Here is a 26028-nt window from a genome sequence, read left to right on the forward strand (position 1 = left end):
CCTGGCGGCCCAGGGTGTTAAGACGCAACCTATGAAGCTATCTGCAGCCACTGAAGCATGAGTTTGATTCCTGGCCAGGGAGCTGCCCACATGGTGCAGCAGACCTTTCCTGACTCACCCGCTCCTCCCCTCAGCACTGTATTTCAGTCATTCTGCCTGTTCTGTTTCCAACTCTGTCTCTGGTTAATCCTCTTATCCCCCACACCTCTGGCCTGTGCCCCAGTTCTTGTATGCATAAATAAATCTTTAAAAAAAAGAAATACGATTGGTGGTTGAGCATTTCAAAATGAATATAAGCTGTATACTATCGTTTGTATCAATTTGTCTTAGATTTTTAAGCAGTTAGAAATTCACATGGCCTTAGGCCATACTTGGTTTTCATAAGAACTCCAATTTCATCTGAGGTAGTGATGGTGTAATTTTCATCATGCCTTCATCCCAACCTGGAATGTAGCTATACACACTGTTACTGATGAATAAATCAATAACGTAAAACTACAATATGCACAAATACAAATTAGTCTAGCTGAGTGTATTTTCAGTGGTGTCATAGGTCCATTTTCTCTTTCACATTCAGCCACATTGCATTGGCTACTACTAGTTGGCTGCTTGGGAGTATTTACGTCACGCAGCTTGGCAAACACTAATACCAACAAGTTATTTCACTTTTCATGAGATGTGGTTGTTAAACATTTATAGTAACACTGTCGACTTTTACTATGAATCATGACCTGCGTTACGGTGACTGTAAAAATTGGGAAATGAGTTACATTTCAGAGTACATTCTGATTTGATGATTTTTATTAGAAATAAATATGTATGACATTTATAACATAGAGGATATTTACTTTTCTTCCATTTAAAATTGTGGTATTTTATACATTATTGAAATATATTAATCCAAGTGTGATTACCCCATTTCCTTGATTAGGGTTGGGGATAGTAGTGACTCATGAATAATCCAATTTACTTTTATGCCAGATAAATGGCTTATTGCTTATGATACACATCGGTGAGTAGAAATGGCATTTAAAGTTTTATTTCTCTAAATTTGTACTATCTAATTAAATTTTCTGCACTATTTTCAAAGAAATATGTCTCATTAAAGTTTAAAATTTTATTTTGATATTAATGATTTGTAGGTTTCTGCAGATTATCATGAGATTTATTCATCATTATCAAATACATCATTCAAAATAGTGACAAATAATGCTTTGTCAGGATCATGTATTTTTTCCTTAGTGTTCTGTTGACAAGAATAGATACTTAATTTCCTTTTCCTATCCATGAATTTTGGCAGTTTTATGGACCACTCCTTTTTGTTGTTCAGATTGTGGTGAGTGAACTTTTCCTTCCTCTTGGGTCAGCAACGATTCTAGTAAGTTAACAACGGGCATGGAAAGACAGCTTATAAAAAACTTCTATGGGGGGGCTTCCCGTCGTGGTGCAGGCGGTTGAGCGCCGCGCTGTGAAGCTGTCTGCAGCCTCTGTAGTGCAGGTTCAATCCCTTCCAGCCAACAAGGGTCCCGCATGGCGCAGCAGACCTCTCCTGTCTTACCCGCTGCTCCCCTCAACAGTGTATTTTGTCAGTCTGCCTGTTCTGTTCCCCACTTTGTCTCTGGTGAATTCTCTCACCCTCCCACGCATCTGGCCTGTACCCTGGTTCTTGTTTAAATAAATAAATAAATAAATAAATAAATAAATCTTTAAAAAAAAAAAAAAACAACTTCTATGGGAATTTATTTAGGGTCAAATCAACATGTGAAAAATGTTGATATATCTTTAAATCATTGTGCTAGCAATGCATCTCTTAGTTTAGTAGGAATGTTGATTCTGTCTTTTAGTTTTCAACAAATACTGCTGTGTGGTGGGTACTGTTCAAGGCAATAAGATTTTGTAACAAACAAGTTGACCATGTCTCTGCTCTCAGTGTTGCTTACATTTTAGTAGAGAAGACAAATCAATAAGTATGTACTATCAGACCAGGTTTGGTAAAACCAGGGATTAGTATCAGTTATTTTTTACTATTGATTAATTAAATGAGAAGATGTGTTCTTTCTTACAAGTTTACTTGAGTTGGACTTATCTCCCTAACCATATGAATCTTAGACTTTTGTGTGTCTCTGTCTTCCTTACTGCTACCTGAATGTCCTAATATATAGCTTTTTGTACTTTATTTCCAGTTCTGCAGTGACTTCCTGTTATCTCTTTGTTAAGGTCTGCTTTCCTTGGTGTGAGGTAGATGCCTTCCATTTTTGATTCCTGTGTATTTTGTGCCTCCATTCTATCCACTTCCTACATCGCCTGTAATGCAGACAATCAATTCCTAAAATGTACTAACTCTTTTACTTGGCTTACATTGTCCATATTATCCTGTTTCCCACTCTCCATCCTATATATAACACTTGTTTCTTAAATCACCTCTACTGGGATTCCATCCCTGATTACCTGGTAGACAGTTGGAACATCCACTTTTCTTTTCACTGAGAATGGGTTCATATCCAGGCTCTCCACTGTATAACTGTTGAGGTGCTTTCTCATCAAATGAGAACCTCATGGCAGACCTTTCTCTTTACTTGTTTTTAAGGCTCCGTATTCACCAAAACGGTTTTGTAGTTCATAATAGAATCTTACATATTTATTGAATGAATTTGTTAGTTGGACAGCTAGGTTTTAACAAAATATTCTGGAAATTATCAACTTACAAAATTATTATGATTCTACAGAAAATTTTTGTTTTTTAAATTTTTTTAAAAAAGATTTATTTATACAAGAATGGGGGTACAGGCCAGAGGTGTGGGAGGGTGAGAGGATTCAAAAGAGTGGGGTGTAGCAAAAGCAGATGTGCCAAAAACATTGCTGAGGGAAGCAGAGGGCAAGACAGGAGAGACCTGCTGCGCCATGTGGGTATCTCTCTGGCCGGCTGGGAGTAGAACCCGCACTGCAGAGGCTGCGGACAGCTTCAGAGCGCTGCACTCCCAACTCAATGGAAGTTTTTTTTTTTTTTTTTTAAAAAACTTTTTTTTTTTTATTAAATCTTTTTATTTTTTTTTATAGAGGCATGTTTTATTTATTTATTTTGTTTGTTTGTTTGTTTTGTTTATACATGCACTGGGTACAGTCAGAAGCGCGGGAGGGTGAGAGAATTCACCAGAGCCAGAGCGGGGAGCAGAGTTGGCAGAAGGACCGAAGTACACTGCTGAGGGGAGCAGCGGGCGGCAGGAGAGGTCTGCGCGCCATGTGGGATCATCCGCCGGTGGCCGGGAAGCAGCCGGGGATCGAACCGGCGCCGCAGAGGCCGCGGGCAGCTTCGCAACCCAGCGCTCAACCGCTGCGCCACCGGGGAGGCCCTCAATGGAAGTTTTTAAACTTAAGTTTTCTTGCTGCTTGTAGCAGGACCACAGCAGCTGTTCAGTAAATTTAGGTCCACTGCCTAAGAAGCACTTACATAGTATCTCTTTAAGAAGCACTTAAGGGCCTCCCCGGTGGCGCAGCGGTTGAGCGCTGGGTTACGAAGCTGCCCGCGGCCTCTGCAGCGCCGGTTCGATCCCCGGCTGCTCCCCGGCCACCGGAGGAGGGTCCCACATGGCGCGCAGACCTCTCCTGCCTCCCGCTGCTCCCCTCAGCAGTGTACTTCTGTTCTTCTGCCTGCTCTGCTCCCCGCTCTGGCTCTGGTGAATTCTCTCATCCTCCCGCGCTTCTGACTGTACCCAGTGCATGTGTAAACAGAACAAACAAACAAAAACAAATAAATAAAGAAATTAAAAAAAAAAATTGTTAACATTATTAAAAAAAAAAAAAAAAAAGAAGCACTTAAACAGTATATATATATTTTAAACAATGTCTTCTTGAAACATTGATGTCTGGGATTCTTATATGTATAAAAGAATTAAGAATTTTAACCTTTTCATATCTGAATACTTAATTAAAAGGATGAACATAAATGAACTACTGAATCCTTTTGGACATCAGTTGCTTCTCATTTTGGTCAGTTCATCACTTCATGTTGCTTCCTCCCTAACCCACCCTGACAGACTATGGTTCCTTCCTTCCCTTCCTTTGTTTTGACCTATGAACCATACAACTTTGAAAACTGTTAACTAAAATAAAAAAAGGCTATATACAATGATTGTGATAAAGCCAGACAATAGAGGTGTATTTCAGTTTCACAGCTTGTTCTACCTTCTAACCACTGTGAACATTTTATACTGAGGAAATCAAAGGCTAAAGTCCCAAGCTGGTCATAGTGGAATATGATTCTGATCCCAAAACTTGCATTTTCCTTTTTTTTTTTGTTCCATATTTAGAGTTAATGCTTTTTATATGAAGAATGATCTGAGAAGTGTATTAGATTTGTACTATTTTTCCCCCCAGATTTTTGCCCCCATAAACAATAGATTTGTAAGCATCTACCTAAAAAGACGAGGTGGTTTTCTTCCATAAATCAAGAAGAAGGAAGAAAGGGAGACAGGCTCATCAATGTAAACAGTGACAGTTGAAAGCACTACTCAGGATTGTGAAGGCAAATAATTGTGCAATTAGCTAGAGGGACTGGGAAATAATTTACCTAATTTTAAAGACTGAAACAGTGTTTTCTTACGCTCAGGCTTCATTTTTGGTAAATGCCCAGTGAAGTTTTGTTGTGGTGTTTCTTTTTAAATACATGTCAGTACAGTAAAGAAGATAATGAACCAATGACTAAGCGCGTCAGCACATTTTCCTGTCTTTTTAGAATTGTCAAATCTTCATCCTTCATTGAACCATCAAGTAGAGGCTGACAAATAAAGAACATACATGTTTATTTTATCAGCCCTCCCCACCCCCAACTTTCCTTCAGTTTTGAAGTTTAATTTTGTTGTTAAAATGAAATATTTTCTGTTCTAAATGATAGACTGAAGATACATAGAAACTAGTGACTTTATTTGACACAGTAATGACCTCATTTAATTTCATTTATGTATAAGAAAGTATTAAAATGATGTATAATATATTTAAATGGCACATTTTAAAGTCTAAAGTCTAAATTAAAGATTGAACAAGAATTCAATTTGAATGTACCTATTGAAATCTTAGAAATAGCGTAATTCAAACAATTGGTAAATTTGAAATTTTTTATTTGTGTGTGTGTGTATATATATATATAAAGTCCACAAATCTTTAAATCAATGCTGGATAAACTATCACAGTGTTTACTCTGTGATGTAACCAATATCCAGCTGTAGAAATAGGTCAATGCTAGCTCAAATGTCCTCGTCACTACCCTCCCAGGATAACTCCTGTGCTACTTTCTAACAATGCAAGATTTTTACTTTTTTTTAATATCATTTTTTTGTGGTAAAATTCACCCAGGATTCACAATTTTAACTATTTTTATAATATGCTGTTCATTGACATTTAGTGTTCACAATGTTTTGTGATCATTGCCACTATCTAGTTCTAGGATTTTCAACTCACTATTATAAAATCTGTGAGGACCATCCCACTCTGTCCTGCCCCAGCTATACAGTTAACCCTTTCCCCCAAGGAATGGATCCTTTGATTAGAGAATTCCATTTAGAAATCATCATCTGGATGTTCAGTCTTCTCATAGGATGTTTTTACTTCTAGGTCCTTTCAGCCAGAACTAAGATATTTATGTGTGTGTCTTCTGTATATATGTTTGCATATTTGTATAAGACAAGTATAGATACACATGTGCATATTTGGATTATATGTGTGTGTGTATATATATATCTCCTGTGTACATACATGCATGTATACAAATTATATACACATATACACATACCCATCTTATATCTAGTTCTTTTTCTCATGAGCTATCTTGATCTAAATTCCTGCCTTCTTTCTCTATCAAAACCCTTGAGTTTTTACTAATACCTTCAATTTTCACATTCTAGCTTATTTCTGACATTATTCCTTTGAAATACATTTGCTTTGGTTTTATTTCATTTTAGGACTTTTCTTTTTGACTTTCATTTTTGACTTTTTCTTTTTGAATATAGGAAATATCGACATGGCTGCAAAAGTCAGAACTATGTAAAAAGGTGTACTTGAAGGCAGCAGACCATCCTTTTCTAAGGTGTTCTAATACCCTATTATTTCTACTAAGTTCCTACCAACCACCCCTAAAGGTATACAGTCCCATTAGTTCCTCCTTATTCCTACCCGTGTTGTATTGTACAAACAGATAATTGTGTATTTTCTAATTTCTCTTTCACAAACACAAGGTAATATACAATACATATTCTTTCAAAATTTATCCTGATAACCATGACATATCACTTCATTGTGATATCCTCATTCTTTTATAACTACTTACCATAGTCCATGCAGTGTGGTCATGTATGGCTCACCATTATTTGGGCAGCTACTGTTCTCTGGCTGTGTATAGCAACAGTTGACTGTTAATTGTTAAATATATCCTTTTCAAGACTTAAAAGCAAAATAACGCCTCAGTTCTGGCTATGGTAAGCTGGCTATGGTAATAACACTAGGGTATTGTATTTCTCAGTTGAAGTAGCTCTTCTTAAATACACGAAATAGGCTAAATAGTCTAGTGTCTCATTGAAGACAATGGATCAATGAAGGAAAACTTTCTGGTAAATAGAAGGCACATTAGTACTACTTAAGTTAATGCACAAGAAGAGAAATATTGTGTGTTGAATTTCTTTTTTAAGTTAATTTCTAAGTGTCACAATTAAGTGTTAGATCAATGTTTCCTCTATAGAGAGATTTTAGAAACTGAAAGGGGAAAGTAGCTAATTATCTGTATTTTATCATATTTCTTTGTAAAAATATACCAGGTAATTCTGAACTCTAATGGATGCTATTTTTAGTGTATACTGAAAGCAGCCTCCAAAATTATAGGTAGAGTTCTTGGTACATAATGATACTCATTAGATGTTTATGGAAAAAAAACATAAGTAACTCTGTAAGGGAACTGTGGAATTTTATTTTGTTGATAAATGCACCTTTCTGCAGCTCTTGGTTTCTGCTATGAGTTTGCATATCATCTGTGAATAACAGATTTTATTGGCACTGGAGATCTGTTGGGGTTGTAAATGTTCTGAAAACAAGTAATTCATACTGCAATGATGGCTTAATGTATCTGTTTATCAGTAACATTGGAGATGTTAGAAATTATTTGAAAAATGCAAGGAAATTGTCCCATTGCGTTTTAATAGCACTATAAATGATAACAGTTAAATTATAATTACCCCCTTGGCAGCCACTGTGCTTATGCTTGTTTTGTACCTTGCTGACTCTGCTGTTTTCTTAAAATATCATCATCAATGCAAACTATTTCTTTAAATAGTCTCCACGTTTTGTATCATCTCATTTGTTGTAATAAGTCTTATCATCTGAATAGGTGCCAAATATTCAGGGAATACAATACTAAAAAGAAACTGAGACTGTTAACTCATTGTTACTGACATAAATAAAAACCCATAGAAGAGAGAGAGAGACGTAGGCACTCACACAAGTATACACACGAACTCTCACCACTATGAACAATTTAGACCTTTTTAGTATTTTGGCATTATGATGATGAAGTCCTGTTGTTTTCTGTAGTTTATCTGCTAAAAATCTCAAAGTAAATGTCATGGATATGAATTTTGAGTCTAGTAACTAACTTCATACAGAAATCACTTAAGATTTCAACTTATTCTTACTGTTCCCCAATATTTTGTTTCTAATCTCTAGAGAACAGATTATGTATTTTGGATCTTAATTTAAAAAAAAAAAAAGCTTCCTTTGTGGGTTGAAGTGTAAGCCCATAAGCAAAAGATGAACTATTACGTGCAGTTTTGGATATTGCATGGTACATTTTGGTGTAGGCTACCATTTGGAAGGAATAAGATACGTTTTAATGAATTGAATAGTAGTTTACAGTGATTGGAGCATGCATAATAATATCATTTCTGACTTCTCTGATGTCTCAGATAATCTAGGAAAATTTTTGCTTAAAGCAAGTTCCATGTTTTAGATACCCTACCAGGGACTAAAATGTGATTGTCTTGATCCACATTGGCATTATGCTGTGTCATCGTCCTGCAGAGCAGGTGAAGTTTGTAGATTTAGCTTTTTATGTTCATGATTTTTAAAATTAGGCCGTCATGAAATGGTAGATGTGTGGTTGTATAAAAATCTTTCAGTTTTTTGAAATATGAAAGTCTGTTCCTTAATACTTTCCACTTATAGTGGGAAACACCATGTATTTTTAATTTGTCTTAGAAATGATATTCCAAATAACTTTGCAAACAAATATTGTAGGATAGTAAAGAAACATAAACTGAATAAGGCTTATACCTGAACTGAGATGAAATGAATCGACTCTAAGACAGGTCAAAGAATGTTTGGTTTCAGAGAAATGGAAATAAGGAAAAGGTATGTTATTTTCTATTCCTTAGAATACATTTAATAAGTTATCTGACCAGAGTAATTCATGTATTTTTCTTTCTATCCTGCATTTGGTATTTTAGAATAAAATTTACTAAGGGATTAAACAAGATTTAAAAATTATGTAGGATAAATACTCCTCTGATTTTTGTGATGTCAGGCAGACATCCTTATCTCACTAATGTGTTTTGATACCACAGGGGATAAAGCTTTCTAAGTATTTTCATTTCATCACTAATGGACTAAGAGATATGCAGACCTGAGTATCCTTTCTCTCTCCCCCATTTGCCACTTTCTTTGAAGTTTTGTAAAATGTGAGAAAAACAAGGAGAACTGTGCTTAAAAGGAATACTTCTGATTTTCCATGTGACATATTTTCTTCCTCAATTTCTTTTCTCTTGTATCTGTATTTTGATAGTATAATGAAAAGAAGTTGTACTGAAAATTAATCTCCCATTTATCTGGCCTGTTTCTGATGTTTTTAATTTGAGAGATTTCTTTCTGAGTAAGCATTCATTCTTGTGTGTGTGTGTGTGTGTGTGTGTGTGTGTGTGTTTGTATATACACATATATGTGCATAAATTTTTTGGGGTGACTTCTCTTATTTTAATCCTTAGCCCATGTATACCTTACATTTTGTATAGCCTTAATCATTCATTGAATGCCAGACATTGTGCAAGAAATGACTACACAATGATAAATTAGGCAGAGACAGAGACTGCCCTAGTGGATGCATTCTGGTGGAGAAAATGGGCCACACAGATTGCTGCTGGCTTCTCTGACTGATGTCGCCTTATTCCTACTTCTGGTTACCTAGCTCATTGCTTTTCTTCTGACTACTAACAGTGTCGTCATGGTTACTGACTTCATTCATTTAAAAATAATCCATCCTCCCATATCCTTGACTCCATCATTCAAAGATCTTTGTTTTTCCTCCCAATCTTAACCACTCATGACCCTGGGTAGTAAGTACCACCTCTCAACATGGCTAATAAACTACTTCCCTGTGCATTATTACCTTCGCTACTGACATATTCCTTGTGAAGTGTTCCATAACCATTCTATAGCTGTTCTTTATAGAACACCTAATCCACCGACTGCCATTTTTTCATGCCTATCATTTCTTATCCCCACCCTCAACACCATCCTTTGCTTCTTTCCTTAGTCACTTAGATACACAGTTCTCTGTTGTCTTGCATGAATCTTCAGTTCACTTGCTACTCCTTTCATATAAACTCTGCTCTTGGTTAAGCTAAACGAACCACTCTTCTGCACTTGCTGCTTGGAGAGCATGCTTCTGGGAGGAAGCATCAAACTATGCTGAGTAATCTTTTCTGGTTGACCACATTGAAAATTGATCCCTAAACAGATATCTTAGCCGATGTCCTCCTTCAAGGCTGTTTAGAGTGCACTTCTTTACTTTCTGAAAACTGTCTCATAACTTTTCTTCTCAGACCTCTGGCTCTGCATCCTTACTTTCATCTGATTCTCTCACAGAGAACGTTGCTGTGATAAGAGCAGAACTGCCATACCTCACTTCCTAGGCAGCAGATGAAACAATCTACCTGTGTCTGTTCCCTTTGCTCCTTTTTTTTTTTTTTTTTTAAAGATTTATTTATTTATTTATTTATACAAGCACTGTGTACAGTCAGAGGCACTGGAGGGTGAGAGAATTCACCAGAGCCGGAGCGGAGAGTAGAACAGGCAGACAGACGAAGAACAATGCTGAGGGAAGCAGCGGGCGGCAGGAGAGGTCTGCGAGCCATGTGGGACCCTCCTCAGGCCACGGCAGAGGCTGGGCAGAGGCTGGGGATCGAACCACTGCGCCACCTGGGAGGCCCAGTTCCCTTTGCTCTTAAAGGGATGTACTTGCTTGCCATGTAAGGTCAGACCTTACTCTTGTATAAGTCAAATCCTCTGTCACCTATTTAAGGATATTTTTTTTTCACTTGTTTTTCTGCTTCTGCACCTATGCTCTGAATCATCTTTTTCTTTTCCTTTACTTGGTGATTCTGGTGTGCAAACATGGAGTGGTTTCTCTGACCAATCTCCCCAAATCACGCTACAGTTTCTCCTCTTCATACTTTGCTGGTTGTTTGTGCTCCTTTACAGGATATCTCTTCAAAAGATTTGCCTGTTCTTGTTCTAATTGTCTCCTTTGAGTTTCTGACCAGATTTAATGCCCAATCCACCCCTCTAGCTGTTCTTAACAAAGGTCACAGTGACTGGTTTGGGTTTGGGCGACTTAAGTGATAGGGACACCATTTCATTTTGTTGAGACCAAAAACTAAGCCTCATCTATGCATGTTACTTTTTCACACCTCACTCTTAACTAGCAGCAAGTCTTGTCCAATGTACCTTTATATAGAGCAAATCGCACCCCTTCCATCACTGGCATCTTACACCAAGAATCTGTCACTTCTTGATCAGACGATGTAGTGGGTTTTTAATTGGTCTCCTTGTTTCACATTTTGCCACTTACAGTCTGTTCCACACAGTTGTTCCAATCATCTTTTCACAATTTTTGTTAGAATACATATTCTTGTAATTTCCTATCAACTCAAAAAAATCCTGAAAGCCCTTACCAAGGTTTATAAGACCCTGTCAGTGGCAAGGTTTCCTTAATAGTAACCTTCTAGATTTTTGTGTCACATGGACCAGATTGCTTCTACTGCTGCCCCTTCTTCCTCTGCCTCTCCTTTTTTTTTTTAACAAGATTTTTTTTTTTCAAGTGTAAAAACCATTCCTAGCACAAGGGTCATACAAAAACATTGGGCACTCTGGCTGTAGTGCTTCCAGGGGGGAGAAACTTGCCTATTTTGTCTGTTCCTGTCACCTACAACTGCTTGTCACATTCAGTGGGATTTAGATGACTCTCCTCTGGGGTTGACTGATTCTGTGAATGTGGAATCTGCTGATAGGAAAAAAATTGTGTATAAAAATATACATGAACCAGTCATCTATTTTTGAGCCAGTCATCTATTTTTGGGCATTTGGGTTGTTTCCATGGCTTAGGTATTATAAATAGTGCTGCTATAAACACAGGGGTGCAGGTGCCCTTTTGAATTGTTTCTGTGTCCTTTGGGTAAATACCTAGGAGTGGAATTGCTGGATCATATGGAAGCTCCATCTTTAGCAGGTTGAGGAATCTCCAGACAGCTTTCCATAGTGGTTGGACCAGTTTGCACTCCCACCAGCAGTGCAGAAGAGTTCCTTTTTCTCCACATCCTCGCCAACATTTGTTGTTGCTAGTTTTTTTTGATATGTGCTATTCTCACTGGTGTAAGATGGTATCTCATTGTATTTTGATTTGCATTTCACAATGGAATATTACTCAGCAATCAAAATAAGATTAAACTCATGCAATTTGCAGCAACATGGATGGAGCTGGAAGGGATCATGCTCAGCGAAATAAGCCAGAAAGAAAAAAAAATACCAGATGGTATCACTCATAGCAGGAATTTAGAAAATCTAAATAAGGGACCAGGAAAAAGACTAATCATGATAAAGAAAAAAATCAAAATCAATTTAACAGCTCTGCTTTTATACTTTGAATGACTCCAGAGAAGATTGACAGGTTGTTCCTGGTCTTTCATATTAATGGAAGAATACACTATATAGTTTTTTTGTTGAGTGTATTTGACTTTACATAGTTTTTTTGATTCATTTGTCTTACTGTCTTATCAGTATTTAAAGGTTGTTCAGTATTTCAGTACTCACCACAATTTGTTGGAGAATATTTGGGATCTTCCCAGTCTTCGGTTATTATGACTAAAGCTACTGTGAAGATTTTTTTTTTAAAGATTTATTTATTTATTTATACAAGCACTGGGTACAGTCAGAAGCGCAGGAGGGTGAGAGAATTCACCAGAGCTGGGAGCAGAACAGGCAGACTGACGACAAAGCACACTGCTGAGGGGAGCAGCGGGTACAGCAGGAGAGGACTGTGCGCCATGTGGGACCCTTGCCAGTGGTCGGGGATCAAACTGGTGCTGCAGAGGCTGCGGGCAGCTTCGCAGCCCAGTGCTCAACTGCTGCGCCACCAGGGAGGTCCTGCTCTGAAGATTGTATGGATTATGTTTTGGTTTTTTTTTTCATGCTTAACATCTAGTTGTATACTGGCTGAGTTCTATGGCCAGTGTATATTTAAACTTCAAATAGAAAGCCTCTTACTGTAGGTAACGCTTTTTAAAATTTATATATAATGTTTTTAAAGATTTAAAAAGGGTACAGGCCAGGGGCATGGGAGGTTAAGAGTATTCATCAGAGACAGAGCAGGGAGCAGGGCAGGCAGATGACAGAAATATACTGCTGAGGGGAGCAGCGGGCGAGACAGGAGAGGTCTGCCGCACCATGTGGGATTCTCGTAGGTCGGCCATGATCGAACCTGCGCCGCAGAGGCTGGGGACAGCTTCACAGCTCTGCGCTCAACTCACTGCACCACCGGGAAGGCCCTAATTTATTTATTTTTTACATTGTTGTTCATACTCCTCTCATGTGTAAGCCCCATAACATTGCCACCACCAAGCCATGCCTGAACCATCACCATAATCTCTTGTGCTCTTCCTTCCCCTGATTTGATCTCTCCCACTGCCCCTCTCCAATTTATAGTTTGCCTGTAGCTTTGTCTTTTTTTTTACCCCCCTCCTGATCTCTTGTTTGGTTTCCCTATGTTCCTCCTATGACTTAAATCATATGATAGTTTTCTCTTTCGTTCTGACTTCTTGCACTGAACATAATCCCTTCCAGCTCCACTCATGTTGATGCGAATGTTATGAGTTTATCTTTTGACTGTTGAATAGTATTCCACTGTGTATGTATACCACACCTTTTTTATTTCAGTCACTTGTTTTGGGGCTTTTATGTTGTTTCCATATCATAGCTTTTATAAATAATCCTGCAATATACATGGAAGTGCAGTTTTCCTTTCGAATTAATGTTTTTGTGTCTTTGGGTAGTTTCTAAGGTGTAGAATTGCTGGGTCATATGGTAGCTCCATTTTTAGTAGTTTGAGGGTCCTTCACACAGCTTTCCATAGTGGTTGGACCATTTTGCATTTCCATCAGCAAGTAAGAGAGTTCCTTGTTTTTTAAATATGTGCCCTTCTCACTGGTGTGAGGTGGTATCTCGTGGTTTTGATTTGCATTTCACTATGGTTAACTTAATAGCACTTTTATTTTACCCAAATGCAGTTGTTGCTTATTATTCTTATATTTTAAAAATGTATTTTTAAAATACAGGAGTTGTGGACAAAGACAGGAGTTGTGGAACAGGCTACATGATATAGGATGCTGCTGAGAGCAAGATCCTAGCCGTTTTTATTGATAGAATAATCATGCAGCATCAACTATGTGCATTAGGAGGACAAGGAGAAAGGATGAGTGAAACTCAGGAATGTCATCTATGGCTTGGGGGGACATGAGTCTGCTGACCATGTTATCAGCCTGATGACCAAGTGTTGTAATCAAAACTTGACCTCAGACCCCCGTTAATGGTCCTAATCTCATCAACGAGGCATTCCACTGATCAGCCTTTGGGGTCCCTTGTCATACATCTGTCCTCGGCCCCCCCGGGCATACCTGGTCATGCCTCATGATGTATGAGTCGGGAGTAAGTTTATGCATTCGTCCTTAGCCCCCCAGGTGTTCCCGGTCATACCTCTTGATGCATACACTCCCCAGAGTGATCAAGCTTTCTGTTCTTGATTGATATAAAAGGCACCTTGTAAGGTTTGGCTCACATGAATGTGACTGGGCAGTTCTGACCTTTGTATAGGAATGCAGAACAGCAGGTAATCATAATGGTGACTGAACAGGCCGCTTGAGTCTAGCAGACCCACAGGGCTTGTCATATATTAGGAATTCAGGCCATGTGTTCAATTTTTGTATAGCACAATCCCGCCTTTATAAAAAAAATCACATCTATTCCAATGACAAATTCAAGAAGGACTACAGAAGATCATGTAGTTTAACTCCATTGATATATATATATCAAGATCAAAATATTGGCATTATGGCAGAATCCACAGAAACTTGAAAATTTTATGATACCAAGAAATTATCAGGAAATCCACATGTCCAATAATGAAGATGTAAAATGCATTAATCCTCACTTAACATTATCCATAGGTTGTTGGAAATTGTGACTTTAAGTGAAATGTGATAAAATGAAATTAGGTCCTCCAGTAACATTGTTTAGTCACCATTGGCCAGAATTACTTTTTTGTCTTCAATATTATAGTGAAATGATGCTGAACAAAATGATGGTACTCGAGAATCTGCTATAATGTGGTTTTTAATAGCCTGCATACAGGGTAAAAAAAATCATTTTCTCTAAGACAGTGTACTAATATTGGAACATGTTAATGAAATACTAGTGGTAAAAGTAGCTTATAGAACAATTTGTATCCTGTAATAGTTTTAAAGTATGTGTTTATATAGGAATAGAGGATATTTTATAAACACCCATGTATGAGGAAAATATTTGAGAAATACTAAGTTAGTAGTCATTTTCAGGCTATTTTTTTTTCCTGTTGCTATCGTTTCCAAATTTTCTGTGTTGAACAAGTAATACTTTTAAGTGCTATGAACCAAATTTGAAATAATTTAAAGGTAAATTAACAGTAAATTTTAGGTAAAAAGACATTGCTTTGGGAAAAAGACATTGCTAAGTGCTATGTCAGTACAACTTCAATGGTATTATCCTTTTAATGATCAGAAGTTACTGATTTAAAAAAACTGGATGATCATTTTAACTGTTCTCTCACCACTTTCATTTCCTCTTCCAACTTTATCATTTTATTTCCTGAGAATATTCCCAGTGAGTTTTTCTCTTGTAAAAGAACCACTTTGCTATTGATGAAAATCACCCATTTCCCAGTGCTAATTTGTTTTCCATTATTGGGAATGTTTCCTTAAACAACATGACATTAAATCAATACAAATCAAAGGAAATGAAAAAGATAAATAATGGTTTTCTGCCATCCCAACTAATCTGCTTTTTTCAAATTTTAATTTGATGTATTTTATTGAGGAAACATTGGTTACTAAAACTGTTTATGATTCAGAGATAGGAAATCATAACTCTTAAGATTCTTGTTAGCATACCATGCCACCAAAACATCTATAGTCCTCCACCGTAGACTGTTGTGACCTCTCCTGTCTTTGCTCTCCACCCTTCCTTTCCCAGTAAGTTTTTACAGTAAGATTTCTTCCTTTCAAAGTTTTATTTTGTTATACATATATACATTTGGTATCAAAGTAATGTTGGCATCCTAAAATGTGAGGTTTCTTTCTTCTCAGTTTTTGGGAAGAGTTAGAGAAGAAGGTATTTATTTGTCTTTGAAGGTTTGGCAGGACACAGTAGTGGAAGCATCTGTTCCTGGCTCTTTACTATTTGGGAGACTTTTGATGACTGTCTCAATTCTTTTGCTTGTAGTTGTAGCTCAGGTTTTCTGTTTCTTGTAAATTTAGTCTAGGAAGGTGGTATATTTCTTTTTGTTTTTTAAGATTTATTTTTGGTTTATGCAATAGCTGTGGTATAGGCCAGAGGCACGGGAGGGCGAGAGGATTCACCAGAGAGTGGGGAGCAAAACAGGCAAACGGACCAAAAGCACTGCTGAGGGGGAGCAGCGGGCGTGACAGGAGAGGTCTGCTGCGCCGTGTGGGAATCTCCCTGGCTGGCTGGGAATTGAACCCTCACTGGAGAGGCTGCGAACAGCTTCACTGCACTGTGCTGAACCCGCTGCATCACCAGGAAGGCCCAGAAGGTGGTATATTTCTAAGAATTGGTCCATTCTAGATTATTACATTTATTGGCTTATAAATGGTAATAGTAGTCTCTTATGATCCTCTAGTATTTGTGGATGCCCATTGCAACTTTTCTTTCTTTTGTGTCTATTTACTAGTGTTTTCTCCCCTTACCCCCTCCCCCACTTTGTGAGCCTACCTTGCTAGATATTTGTCTATTTCATTGTTTTTAACAACTAACTTTTTGGTTTCATTGACCTTTGGACTGACTTTTTGATTTTTGTTTAAGATCTCTAATTTTTATACTGTCTTCTTACTGGCTTTTGGTTTCATTTGTTCATCTCTTTCTAGCTTCTTAAGGTGAGCTCTTTCTTATTTGTTAATGTGGGCCTATATTGCTGTTAGTACGGCTTTTGCTGCATCCCAGAAATTCTGGTAGCTCATGTCTTCATTTTTCTTTATCTCCAGGTACTTTTTTCATTATTTGATTTCCTCATTAACCCAATGGTTGTTAGTCCAATATACACTCATAGTATATTGAGTATCCACCGATTTGTGGTTTTTCCTGCTTTTCATGGTTGAGATCTCCTTTGATACCATTGTGATCAGAGATGATACTTTCTTTAATTATGAGCTTTTTAAAAACATCCTTGTATAATTTTTCACAAGATAGGGTTTCTCTCCTCAGGTGCATTCACCATTGTTTTACCACCAGGAAATGGCCCTCCACCACATCCCACCATGCTCTCCTCCCTTCTCCCCCATTTTTGACTTTTCCCCCTCCCCTCTGAAGTGTCTTAGTCAACTTTCAAGGGTCAGTCTACAGTTTCTTTTTTCTGATCCTTTGTTTAGTTTCTCTAGATTCCATATATAAATGAAAACGTGGTATTTCTCTTGCCTGGCTCACTGGCTTAGAAAAAAATTTTCCAGTTCCACCCATGTTGTCACAGATGTCATGAGGTTATCTTCTTCAATCACTGAATAGTATTCAGTTATGTCTATGCACATATCTTGATCCATTCATCTGTTCTGGGACATTTGTTTACATATCTTGGCCATTGTAAATAGAGCTGCTGTAAACATATGCATGCAGATTTCCTTTTGCATGAATTAGTATTTTCGTGCTCTTTGGATAGATACCTAGGAGTGAAGATACTTGATATGGCTTCAGATTTTATGAGTTTTTTGACACTTGTTTTGTGACCCAACATGTGGTTATCTTGGAGAATGTTCCATGAGCACTGAAGAAATGTGTATTTACCATTTTTTTTTTGTAGTGCAGTGCCTTATAAATACCTGCTAACTTCATGTGGCCTAAGGGTATTATTGCCTTTTTTATTTTCTGTCTGGTTCTTTTGTGCATTGATCAAAATGGGTGTTGAAATCCCTTACCATTATTGTGTTAATACCAGTGTCTGTCTGCAGATTTAATAGTTGCCTTATATATTTTGATGCTCTTTTTTTTATTTGGTGCATATATTGATGAGTGTAATGTCTTCCTGTTTTATTGACCCCTTGGTCATTATATAATGTCTATCCCTGTCTCTCGTTAACATTTTTTAGCTAGAAGTCTATTTTATCTGAGATACTATGGCTGTTCCTGCCTTCTTTTTTGAGTCTCCTTTTTTTGTAGGCTTGTTTTCCAAACATTACCTTGGGCCTATGTTATCTTTGGAACTCAGATGGGTTTCCTGGAGACAGCGGAAAGGAGGGTTTTGTTTTCTTCTCTAATTGGTCACTCTGTGCCTTGTAGTTGTTGAGTTCAATCCACTTCCTTGTGTATCAGCAGTTAGTGTTGATCTCTAATGTCCAAGAAGTGCTCTGGCTTATCCCTAGGTCATCTGATTATAGCTCCTCTGGTTAAATTTCAGATTGTTCTCCCAGGAGCAAAGCAAGGAACCTTTTGTATCACTACCTTGATCTGATAATATACTTTTGAATGTGCAATTCTTTTCCTTCCTATGGATTTGTAATCTGTAATTTTAATAGCTATAATTCTAGTTTGTTGTTAGTGTGATATCCTCATCATTTCCTCTATGTTCTTAATAGGTCTTTCTGCTTCTGATGTTTCTCATCAGTCAGTCATTTCTTTAAGAGGCCCGTAAGACCTATGAAACTCCTCTATTACAGGTTTTTTTTTTTTTTTAAAGATTTATTTATTTACATATACAAGAACTGGGGTGTAAGCCAGAGGTGTAGGGGGTGAAAGGATTCACCAGAGAGAGTGGGGAGCAGAACAGGAGTATCTACTGAAATACACTGCTGAGAGGAACAGTGGGCGAGGCAGGAGAGGTCTGCTGGGCCATGTGGGTTGCTCCACAGCTGGCTGGGAATTGAACTCTTGCTGCAATGGCTGACAATAGCTTGATAGTGCTGTCTTTAACCCCTGTGCCACCAGAGAGGCCCCCATTACAGCTTTTCCCCCTAGATATCTGCACAGATATTCTCACATCCTTCACACCTTTATCTAAATTAAAGTTTGAGACCTTCAAAATTTTCCTGTGAGGCTGGCTTTGACTACTTGATTTGAAATTGCATCCCACCTCTTATGCACTCTTTATGCCTATTTTATTTTTATTTTCCTCTATAACACTTATACTGTCTACAGTGCACCATGTTTTAATTGTCACACGGTCTAACTCACTTGACTATTCCCCGCAGAGAATAAAACTGTACATGTATTGATTTTTGTCTCTTATGTACTGTATTACTGTATTGTTTTCAGCACTTAGAACAATGTCTGATACTTAGTAGACTCTTAATGTTTGTTGACTATTAGTCAACTCTTAACTCTTCTAAACCATGTTTCATACTGCTGTCCAAGTGAACCACCCAGAACTCCCCTGCAAAGGCTAATTTGTAGTGGTGATCTTGATACTGGGGCCCATGGTTGGGCCCCTATTCTCACTTGTCTATGCTTTTGTTTTTCTTTTTGGGTACACATGCATTTTATGCAAAAAACCTGAAGATATTTGTCTTCCTCTTTTTTTTTTTTTTTTAGATTTATTTATTTTTGCATACAAGAGCTGGGATACAGGCCAGAGATGCAGGGGGTGAGAGGATTCACCAGAGACAGAGTGGGGAACAGAACAGGCAGACCAACTGAAGTACACTGCTGAGGGGAGCAGCAGGCAAGACAGGAGAGGTCTGCCTCACCATGTGGGTTTCTACTTGGCCAGCCGGGGTTTGAACTTGTGCTGCAGAGGCTGCAGACTGTCTCATAGTGTGGTGCTTAATCCCTTATGCCACCAGGGAGGCCCTGTCTTCCTAACTCTTACCTTTTCTTATTACTCAGACTTTCCTTATCTGCTTTGCCAGTTAGGTATTCCTCTTTTGGTTCCTTGAGTGCCTTGTTACAGGAATTAGAATTCACTGCAAAGTTATTTCCTTGCCTGTGTTTCTCCTTCCAGACTTAGGTTTTCATCATCTTTGCGTCTAGTAAAGTACCTAGAGCTAAGTGTTTAGTGATCATTGAATGATCGAGTTTTTTCTAGGTGCTTAGAATAGTCATTTTAATAATCATTATTGTATTGAGTTGTTATTTTTGTGTGTGACTAAAACAAGTTACTGTATCCTATGGATAGATAATTCCTATGATAAATACTTCATTGTTTTTATGATATTTTGAATTTGAAAGTTTATGTGGCAAACCTTTTGGTTTCACTATCTTTTGCAGTTGCATGAATTATAGACTTAAAGTTTTATGGGGAGATGGATGGAATTTTCTCCTCAAGATAATACACAGAATAGTTGTGTGCATTTGTTAATATGAAAGATGGGTTAATGTAAATTATTACTATTTTGATGGAAAATCTTCACCCAACATGAATTACTTATTATTACTGCTTATTTTACAGGGAACTCTTAAGAGTAGTCGACAGATTTCATCTCAGGAATTTATCCACGAACTGAAAATGGGAGCTGCAGATGAGAGACTTGTCACATGCCTGGAGTCCCTCCGAGTATCATTGACTAGTAATCCTGTGAGGTAATTCATCTATCTGAATATCATCAGGGCATGTTACTTCATTAAATAGCCGTCATTAATCTGTCATTTCTATCTAGTACTTTCTTCATGGTATGTGTGTAAATAAATAGCTGGTATACCTCAGCAACTTCTCAAGGTAAAAATGGAGTACATTAATATTTATATACATGAAGAAATACAGTTTCAGTAGTACTTTTTGTATTACTGAATGATACTCTGTGGTCCAAATTTTTTTCTCAGAATTTCTACAAATTTAATTTTTATGATTTTTTTTTTAAAAAGAAACTATCAGTTTAATGTGTCATAGTTTCATGTTGAATTTTGATATTGTATGTATACTCACTGATTTCTGTTTGATATAGCAGGTAAAATACCTTTAACTTTTTCCTTTACTGGGAATGGTATCTTTATAGGATACAATTATAGTTTACTCTTGCCAGATCTAGCAAAAAAAAAAAAAAATACAGGATGTCCAGTGAAATCTTAATTTCTGACATATTTGACTGAGAAACTGTAGTTTATCTGAAATCCAAATTTAACTACATGTCCTATACTCGGCAACATTTTCATAGTTCACTCTCTAAATGAATGATTTCAAGCAGAAGTTATGAAATGTCTGAGCAGTGGTAGAATCAGAATTTTGGAACTATAAGGGTTTAAGGTAGGTCCTTTTTAACTTCTTATTGTATATTAATTGAATGCTTATGTCTGCATAAAATAAATCTGCATATGTGCATTTATTATGTATATATGTATTTTGAGGACTAGAGTGACAAACTGAGTGTGAATTAATGATAAAAAAGATGATCAAAATCTTTTATATTTTCTCAATTAGTATTTTATTTGATGTTTCTGAAGTATTATCATTGATCACACAAGTATTTAGAACAAATTACTACTTTTCATGTCTAGCTGTGGAGACATGCAAGTGTGGTTTAACTTAGCAGTATGAAGAATGAACGAAGAATCTAGCATATTCCAGTTCTATCTTTTTAATCACATTTCACCACCTACAATCTGTTTTCCAAGCTATAAGCTAATCTTGAACATGAGACTAAAGATTGCATGTGTCTTATTTACCTCTTTACCAAGTTTAGCATGTAGAAAGTATGTACTAAAGATCTGTTTATTGTAGTGATGACATTTAATTTTAGCCTTCTAGTCTTATTTAGCTATTGTTAAAAACTAAGTTGAATTAGGAATTTGACAGCTAGTCAAACCAGAGGAACTCTGGTTTATAGCTTAATCTGCCTATACCAGCTAAATGTATTCTATTAAAAAATCCATTATTGAGTGCCTGTTATTTTACAAGTACTATCTTAGATGTCGGCTTGAGTAAAGAATAAGCAGATTTGGGTATTGTTCATATGGAATTTAAATATAGGAAAAGGGTATTTTAAAGTAATACAGTAAAAATGTATGTTGGAGTAAACACTCCAGTTTGTCTGGCAGCCATTGGACACTGACTGGAGATATTCATATTCATGACTTTTCATTATAAATAGGAAGATGTTCCCTTCCCCCCTCCCCGGTTTTTTTTTTTTTTTTTTTTGATCATCATATTTGAATAGATAAATATGATAGTCAAAGAAAAACTGAAAGGGTTTTCTCTAGGGATTCATGTATGTTATAATGAATATGATTTTTCATTATCCACATATAAATACTGAGAATTAATGCTGTATGTCTTGCACTTGAATGTTATTTTTAAGAAAAACTTGTGGAATTATTTTCCTCCCAAATCAACAGTTCTAGAATATATTACCAGGCATCCATAAGTGCTGTGAATGTTTTCTATGAATTGGTCTTGATAAATGAGAAGGAAGGATAGAATTCTTATCATTGGGGAAGTTTTTCTGCAGTTGTGACACTTTATGTAGTGAGAAAATTGAGAAGACTGAAATATTTCAGTGTGCATTGTAGTAATTAGATGAATGACTTGGCTATACTTATAAATGCTGTAGTTAGGTCTCTGATTAAATCTTTTGTACTTTGTAGTTATGATGTATCCACTGATAGTTGTTTTTTTCATGTTTTCTTTTTAATATGTAGTGTATGACTAAATTCTGAAAGAAGGAATTCTCACTTTTTTAAGTGTCTGAAATCTGTTGGATATGTGCTATTACTAAGTAAATCAGGTTTAAAATTCTTTAATGTCTGTGAGTAGAGCTAAAAGTAGGTATCAGTGGCCTCTGTGAATGATAACTCTCCTATGCTGGTTTGAGATTAAGAGTTACTTCAAGTGAAAATCAAAATCAACAAAAAACTATGAACCAGAGACACTCTATGGGGGGTAGGGGGTGGGAGGGGAGGGATTGGGGTCAAAATAAAGGGGTTGCAATTGTATGGGGAATATAAAAATAAAATTTATTATTAAAAAAAAAAAGTCAAGGGAAAAGTAGGATTCTCCTTTCCCATCTCCCCCTGCCCGAAAATACACACTATTTTTTTTTTAAGTCACTCATTGACTCCTGAAATTCTATCAATTATGAGCCATTTCAACCTTTTACTATCAAATGGTGAATTATGTGAAAATCAGTGCATTAAACACCAAACTGTTGCCTTGTTTAATGAAGTTGGTTTGAAGATTACAATATTACTCTGTTTGAAGTTTTATTGATTATTCAATATTCTTAGTGACAGTTTTGATCTAAAAGACACAGTTATTTCATTTTGGAATGGTAGGGAAAAGACTAACTTCAAATCCTCAAATATAATTTTAGCAGATCTTGACACAGTTGGCAATTATGTTTAGCTATCGAATATGTTGAGATGGAAATGTAGAAAAGGTAGACGCTAACATGATTATGATTGATATCAGGCATTTAAGCTCATCCCCACTATGAATATAGCAAATTAGTTATAGGATACATCTTTATTTTCGCAATTTAATGTTGCTGTCAAGGATAAGATTTCTGTCTCTGATAAGCTAGTCTTATTAGGTCTTTGTGTTTTGTACTTTTAGACATTATTTTCTTTACCCCTGGTTAATGTACACTTTACGAAGTTTATAAGAAATATCTTCTCACTAAGGTTTTTATTAGGAGATTTCTAAGGAGGTTTTCAAACTAGGCTTGATTCAGTTAATAGTTAATAACTTTGAAAAATATCACTTTACAAAGTGTGTATTAAAATCTGTTTACTGCAAAGCAGCTGAACAATCTCTGTATCATTTTTACCATTTAATCAGTGTCATGTTTGCAATCTAGTTTCCTTTCATTTCTGGGCTTTGGCAAACATGAAGTCAGTAGAAGCACTTAACTTTGGAGTTGTTGAATATTTTGTTCCATGACCAGATGTGTGAAGATAGAAAGAAAAGCTTGTAACAAACAGTAAGATCAATATACTTTGTCATATCAATATATCCGAGGATAGGACTTGAAAAGCTTGTGGAAAACACTGAGAATAATGTACTTATTGCTATTAATATAATCTGAAGTATAAGTCAAGACTAAGAATTTTGAAGTTACTAATGCTATGACTTTCTAAATTATTTTTAGAAGGTGTTAATCATATGGAAAAGGCTCTTTGTTTTTGTCATAACAGTAAAATAAGCTTCTGCCTGCCTACTAGTGAGATACAGACCCCTGCTCTGTACATTTGAAGCGTCCCCACAGCTCTCCTTAATTCTACATCCTGAGTCTCCCTCTATCCTGTGATAACACTATCCTGAAGTTTGGCTTTATTATTTTTCCTCTTTTCATTTTAATTTTACTATATATGTATTCATAATTAATATATTAGTTTCAAAGTTATATTCAGGACTTAGAGAATATATCAAAGAAATAAAGTCTGAAATGAATATATTTTTTTTTAACTTTGAGGATCAGTGAACATTCCAACAAGAGTCCTGAGAGCAGAATAAAGCAAGTGAGGCTGTCTTTAGCAGGGAGGCCATATCTTGCTTTCCTGGTGGCATGAGACTGAGAGAGTGGGCTTTATTCCAGCTATTGAGTAACAAAAAGGGAGAACTGCAAGGGCTGTCTCATCAATGCTCTAGCAGTGGTCCTCAGTGGCCGTCAACGTGACTGCCTGTAGCCAAAATGAGGGAATCTGCAATATGACGCCTCAGAGAAAATCCTATAACATCCCCTGGGTTGGTTAAAAATACCAGTGGAATGCACTTTTTAAAAAAGATTTATTTATTTATACAAGAACCAGGGTATAGGCCAGATGTGCGGGAGGGTGAGAGTACTCACCAGACACAGAGGGGGGAACAGAACAGGTAGACTGACGGAAATACACTGCTGAGGGGAGCAGCAGGGGAGAAAGGGGAGGTCTGCTGCACCATGTGGGTATCTCCCCAGCTGGGCCGGGATCGAACCCGTGCCACAAAGGCTGCATACAGTTCCACAGCGCTGTGCTCAACTGCCTGTGCCATCAGGGAGGCCCTGGAATGCACTTTTTTAAAAATACAAAATTTTTCTCAGATGTTCTTTTTATTAGCATTTTTTTTTTTCAGGTTATTTTTCCAATAAAATGTCAAAAAGTACAAGGTAGAATGTTAATACACTACTTTTTTTTAAAGTTATTTATTTATACAAGAACTGGGGTCCAGTCAGGCGCAGGAGGGTGAGAGGATTCACCAGAGACAGAGTGGGGAACAGAACAGGCAGATTGACTGAAATACACTGCTGAGGGGAGCAGCAGGCGAGGCAGGAGAGGTCTGCTGTGACATGTGGGAATCTCCCTGGTCACCGGGAATCGAACCCGCGCTGCAGAGGCTGAGGACAGCTTCACAGTGCCGCGCTCAACTTGCTGCGCCACTTGGGATGCCCCCTACTGTACTACTACTTTATCTAGATACTGCTGTATGTCTTAGGATGTGCCTTGTGTTATTTATGTCTAAATTATTCAGGATTCGTAACTATTATGACACTTAAGATTGCTTATTAAAAAACTATTTGTTGAAAATACCCTCTAATTTTACACCACTTTGCTGTCTTTTACGTAGTACGCTAACATGAATGAAATATTAATGAAGAAATGCCCTGGAAGAAAATAACTATTAATGTTTTTAAATAAGTACTAAGTTAATATTTTTAAAGGGCAAATCATTACTTTCCAATGCTTCCACAGTTCTTCCAAAACTGGTGTCACAGAGGACTCGAGGAGACTAAATGTGTCCCACTGGTAGGAGGCCTTCCCTTTTGTGAACTGTCATTCATGCTGTAGCTTCTTTTTGGCTTATAGATGTATTAAAATGTGTCATAATTACTAGTTTCAAAGTTAACTTTACCTGTATCTTAAAAGCTTTGACTTTGAATGCAAGGTTAACAATGAAAGTAGATTACATTGAAAATATAGTAATTGCGTTTAACAGAGAAATACATATTTTCTGTACACGGTGAATAAGAACTGTGTAGCTCAATTTATACTTGACCTGAACGGTCCTAGAATTGTAAAGTTCTCCCAGTCTATTTAGAAATATCTATCTCCCAGTCTTTTTAAAATATAAATCGCTGTTTGAATGGCCAAGATTAATTTAAAAAGCTTCTATTAAAATGTAAACTCAGTCACAGTGTAATATCAGGTCTCAAATCTTCATTTTCAAAGTAGAGTAGCTTGATATTGAGGCATAAAAGGAAGACTATGTGACTGAAAATTTAATTATTTGAAAAGATCAGTTTACTTTTTAAAAGGCAACAAAAGATAGTGTTGTCATACAATTTGGGAAAAATACTACTAAACTTATACAGTTTATCATGGATGTAAAGATGAAATGTAAGAAATGTCCTTTCTTTTCAATGATAAGTATTTTCTGGGAATGTAAACCATATGTGTTCAAATCTATGACAGCGATCAGTATGAAGTTATTTACTGAATACTTTGGTTTCTTTGGCAAAGATAAATAATTTCAGCACTGTATTTAACCAGGAGGTACTGAAGTCC

At 36.8% G+C, this 26028-nt stretch overlaps 1 protein-coding gene across 1 annotated transcript in view; it reads left to right on the forward strand.

The window, feature by feature from the left end:
* The window catches only part of DIAPH3 (diaphanous related formin 3), a 454058-nt gene that overhangs the window by 92428 nt on the left and 335602 nt on the right, over positions 1-26028 (forward strand). Inside the window, 1 exon segment of the mRNA XM_054701595.1 lies at positions 20006-20136. Coding sequence (XP_054557570.1) covers positions 20006-20136 — 131 coding nt within the window.

Source organism: Talpa occidentalis, unplaced genomic scaffold, assembly GCF_014898055.3.
Source record: "Talpa occidentalis isolate TD23 unplaced genomic scaffold, MPIMG_talOcc4v2.1 talOcc4.5, whole genome shotgun sequence".
Classification (NCBI taxonomy): domain Eukaryota; kingdom Metazoa; phylum Chordata; class Mammalia; order Eulipotyphla; family Talpidae; genus Talpa; species Talpa occidentalis.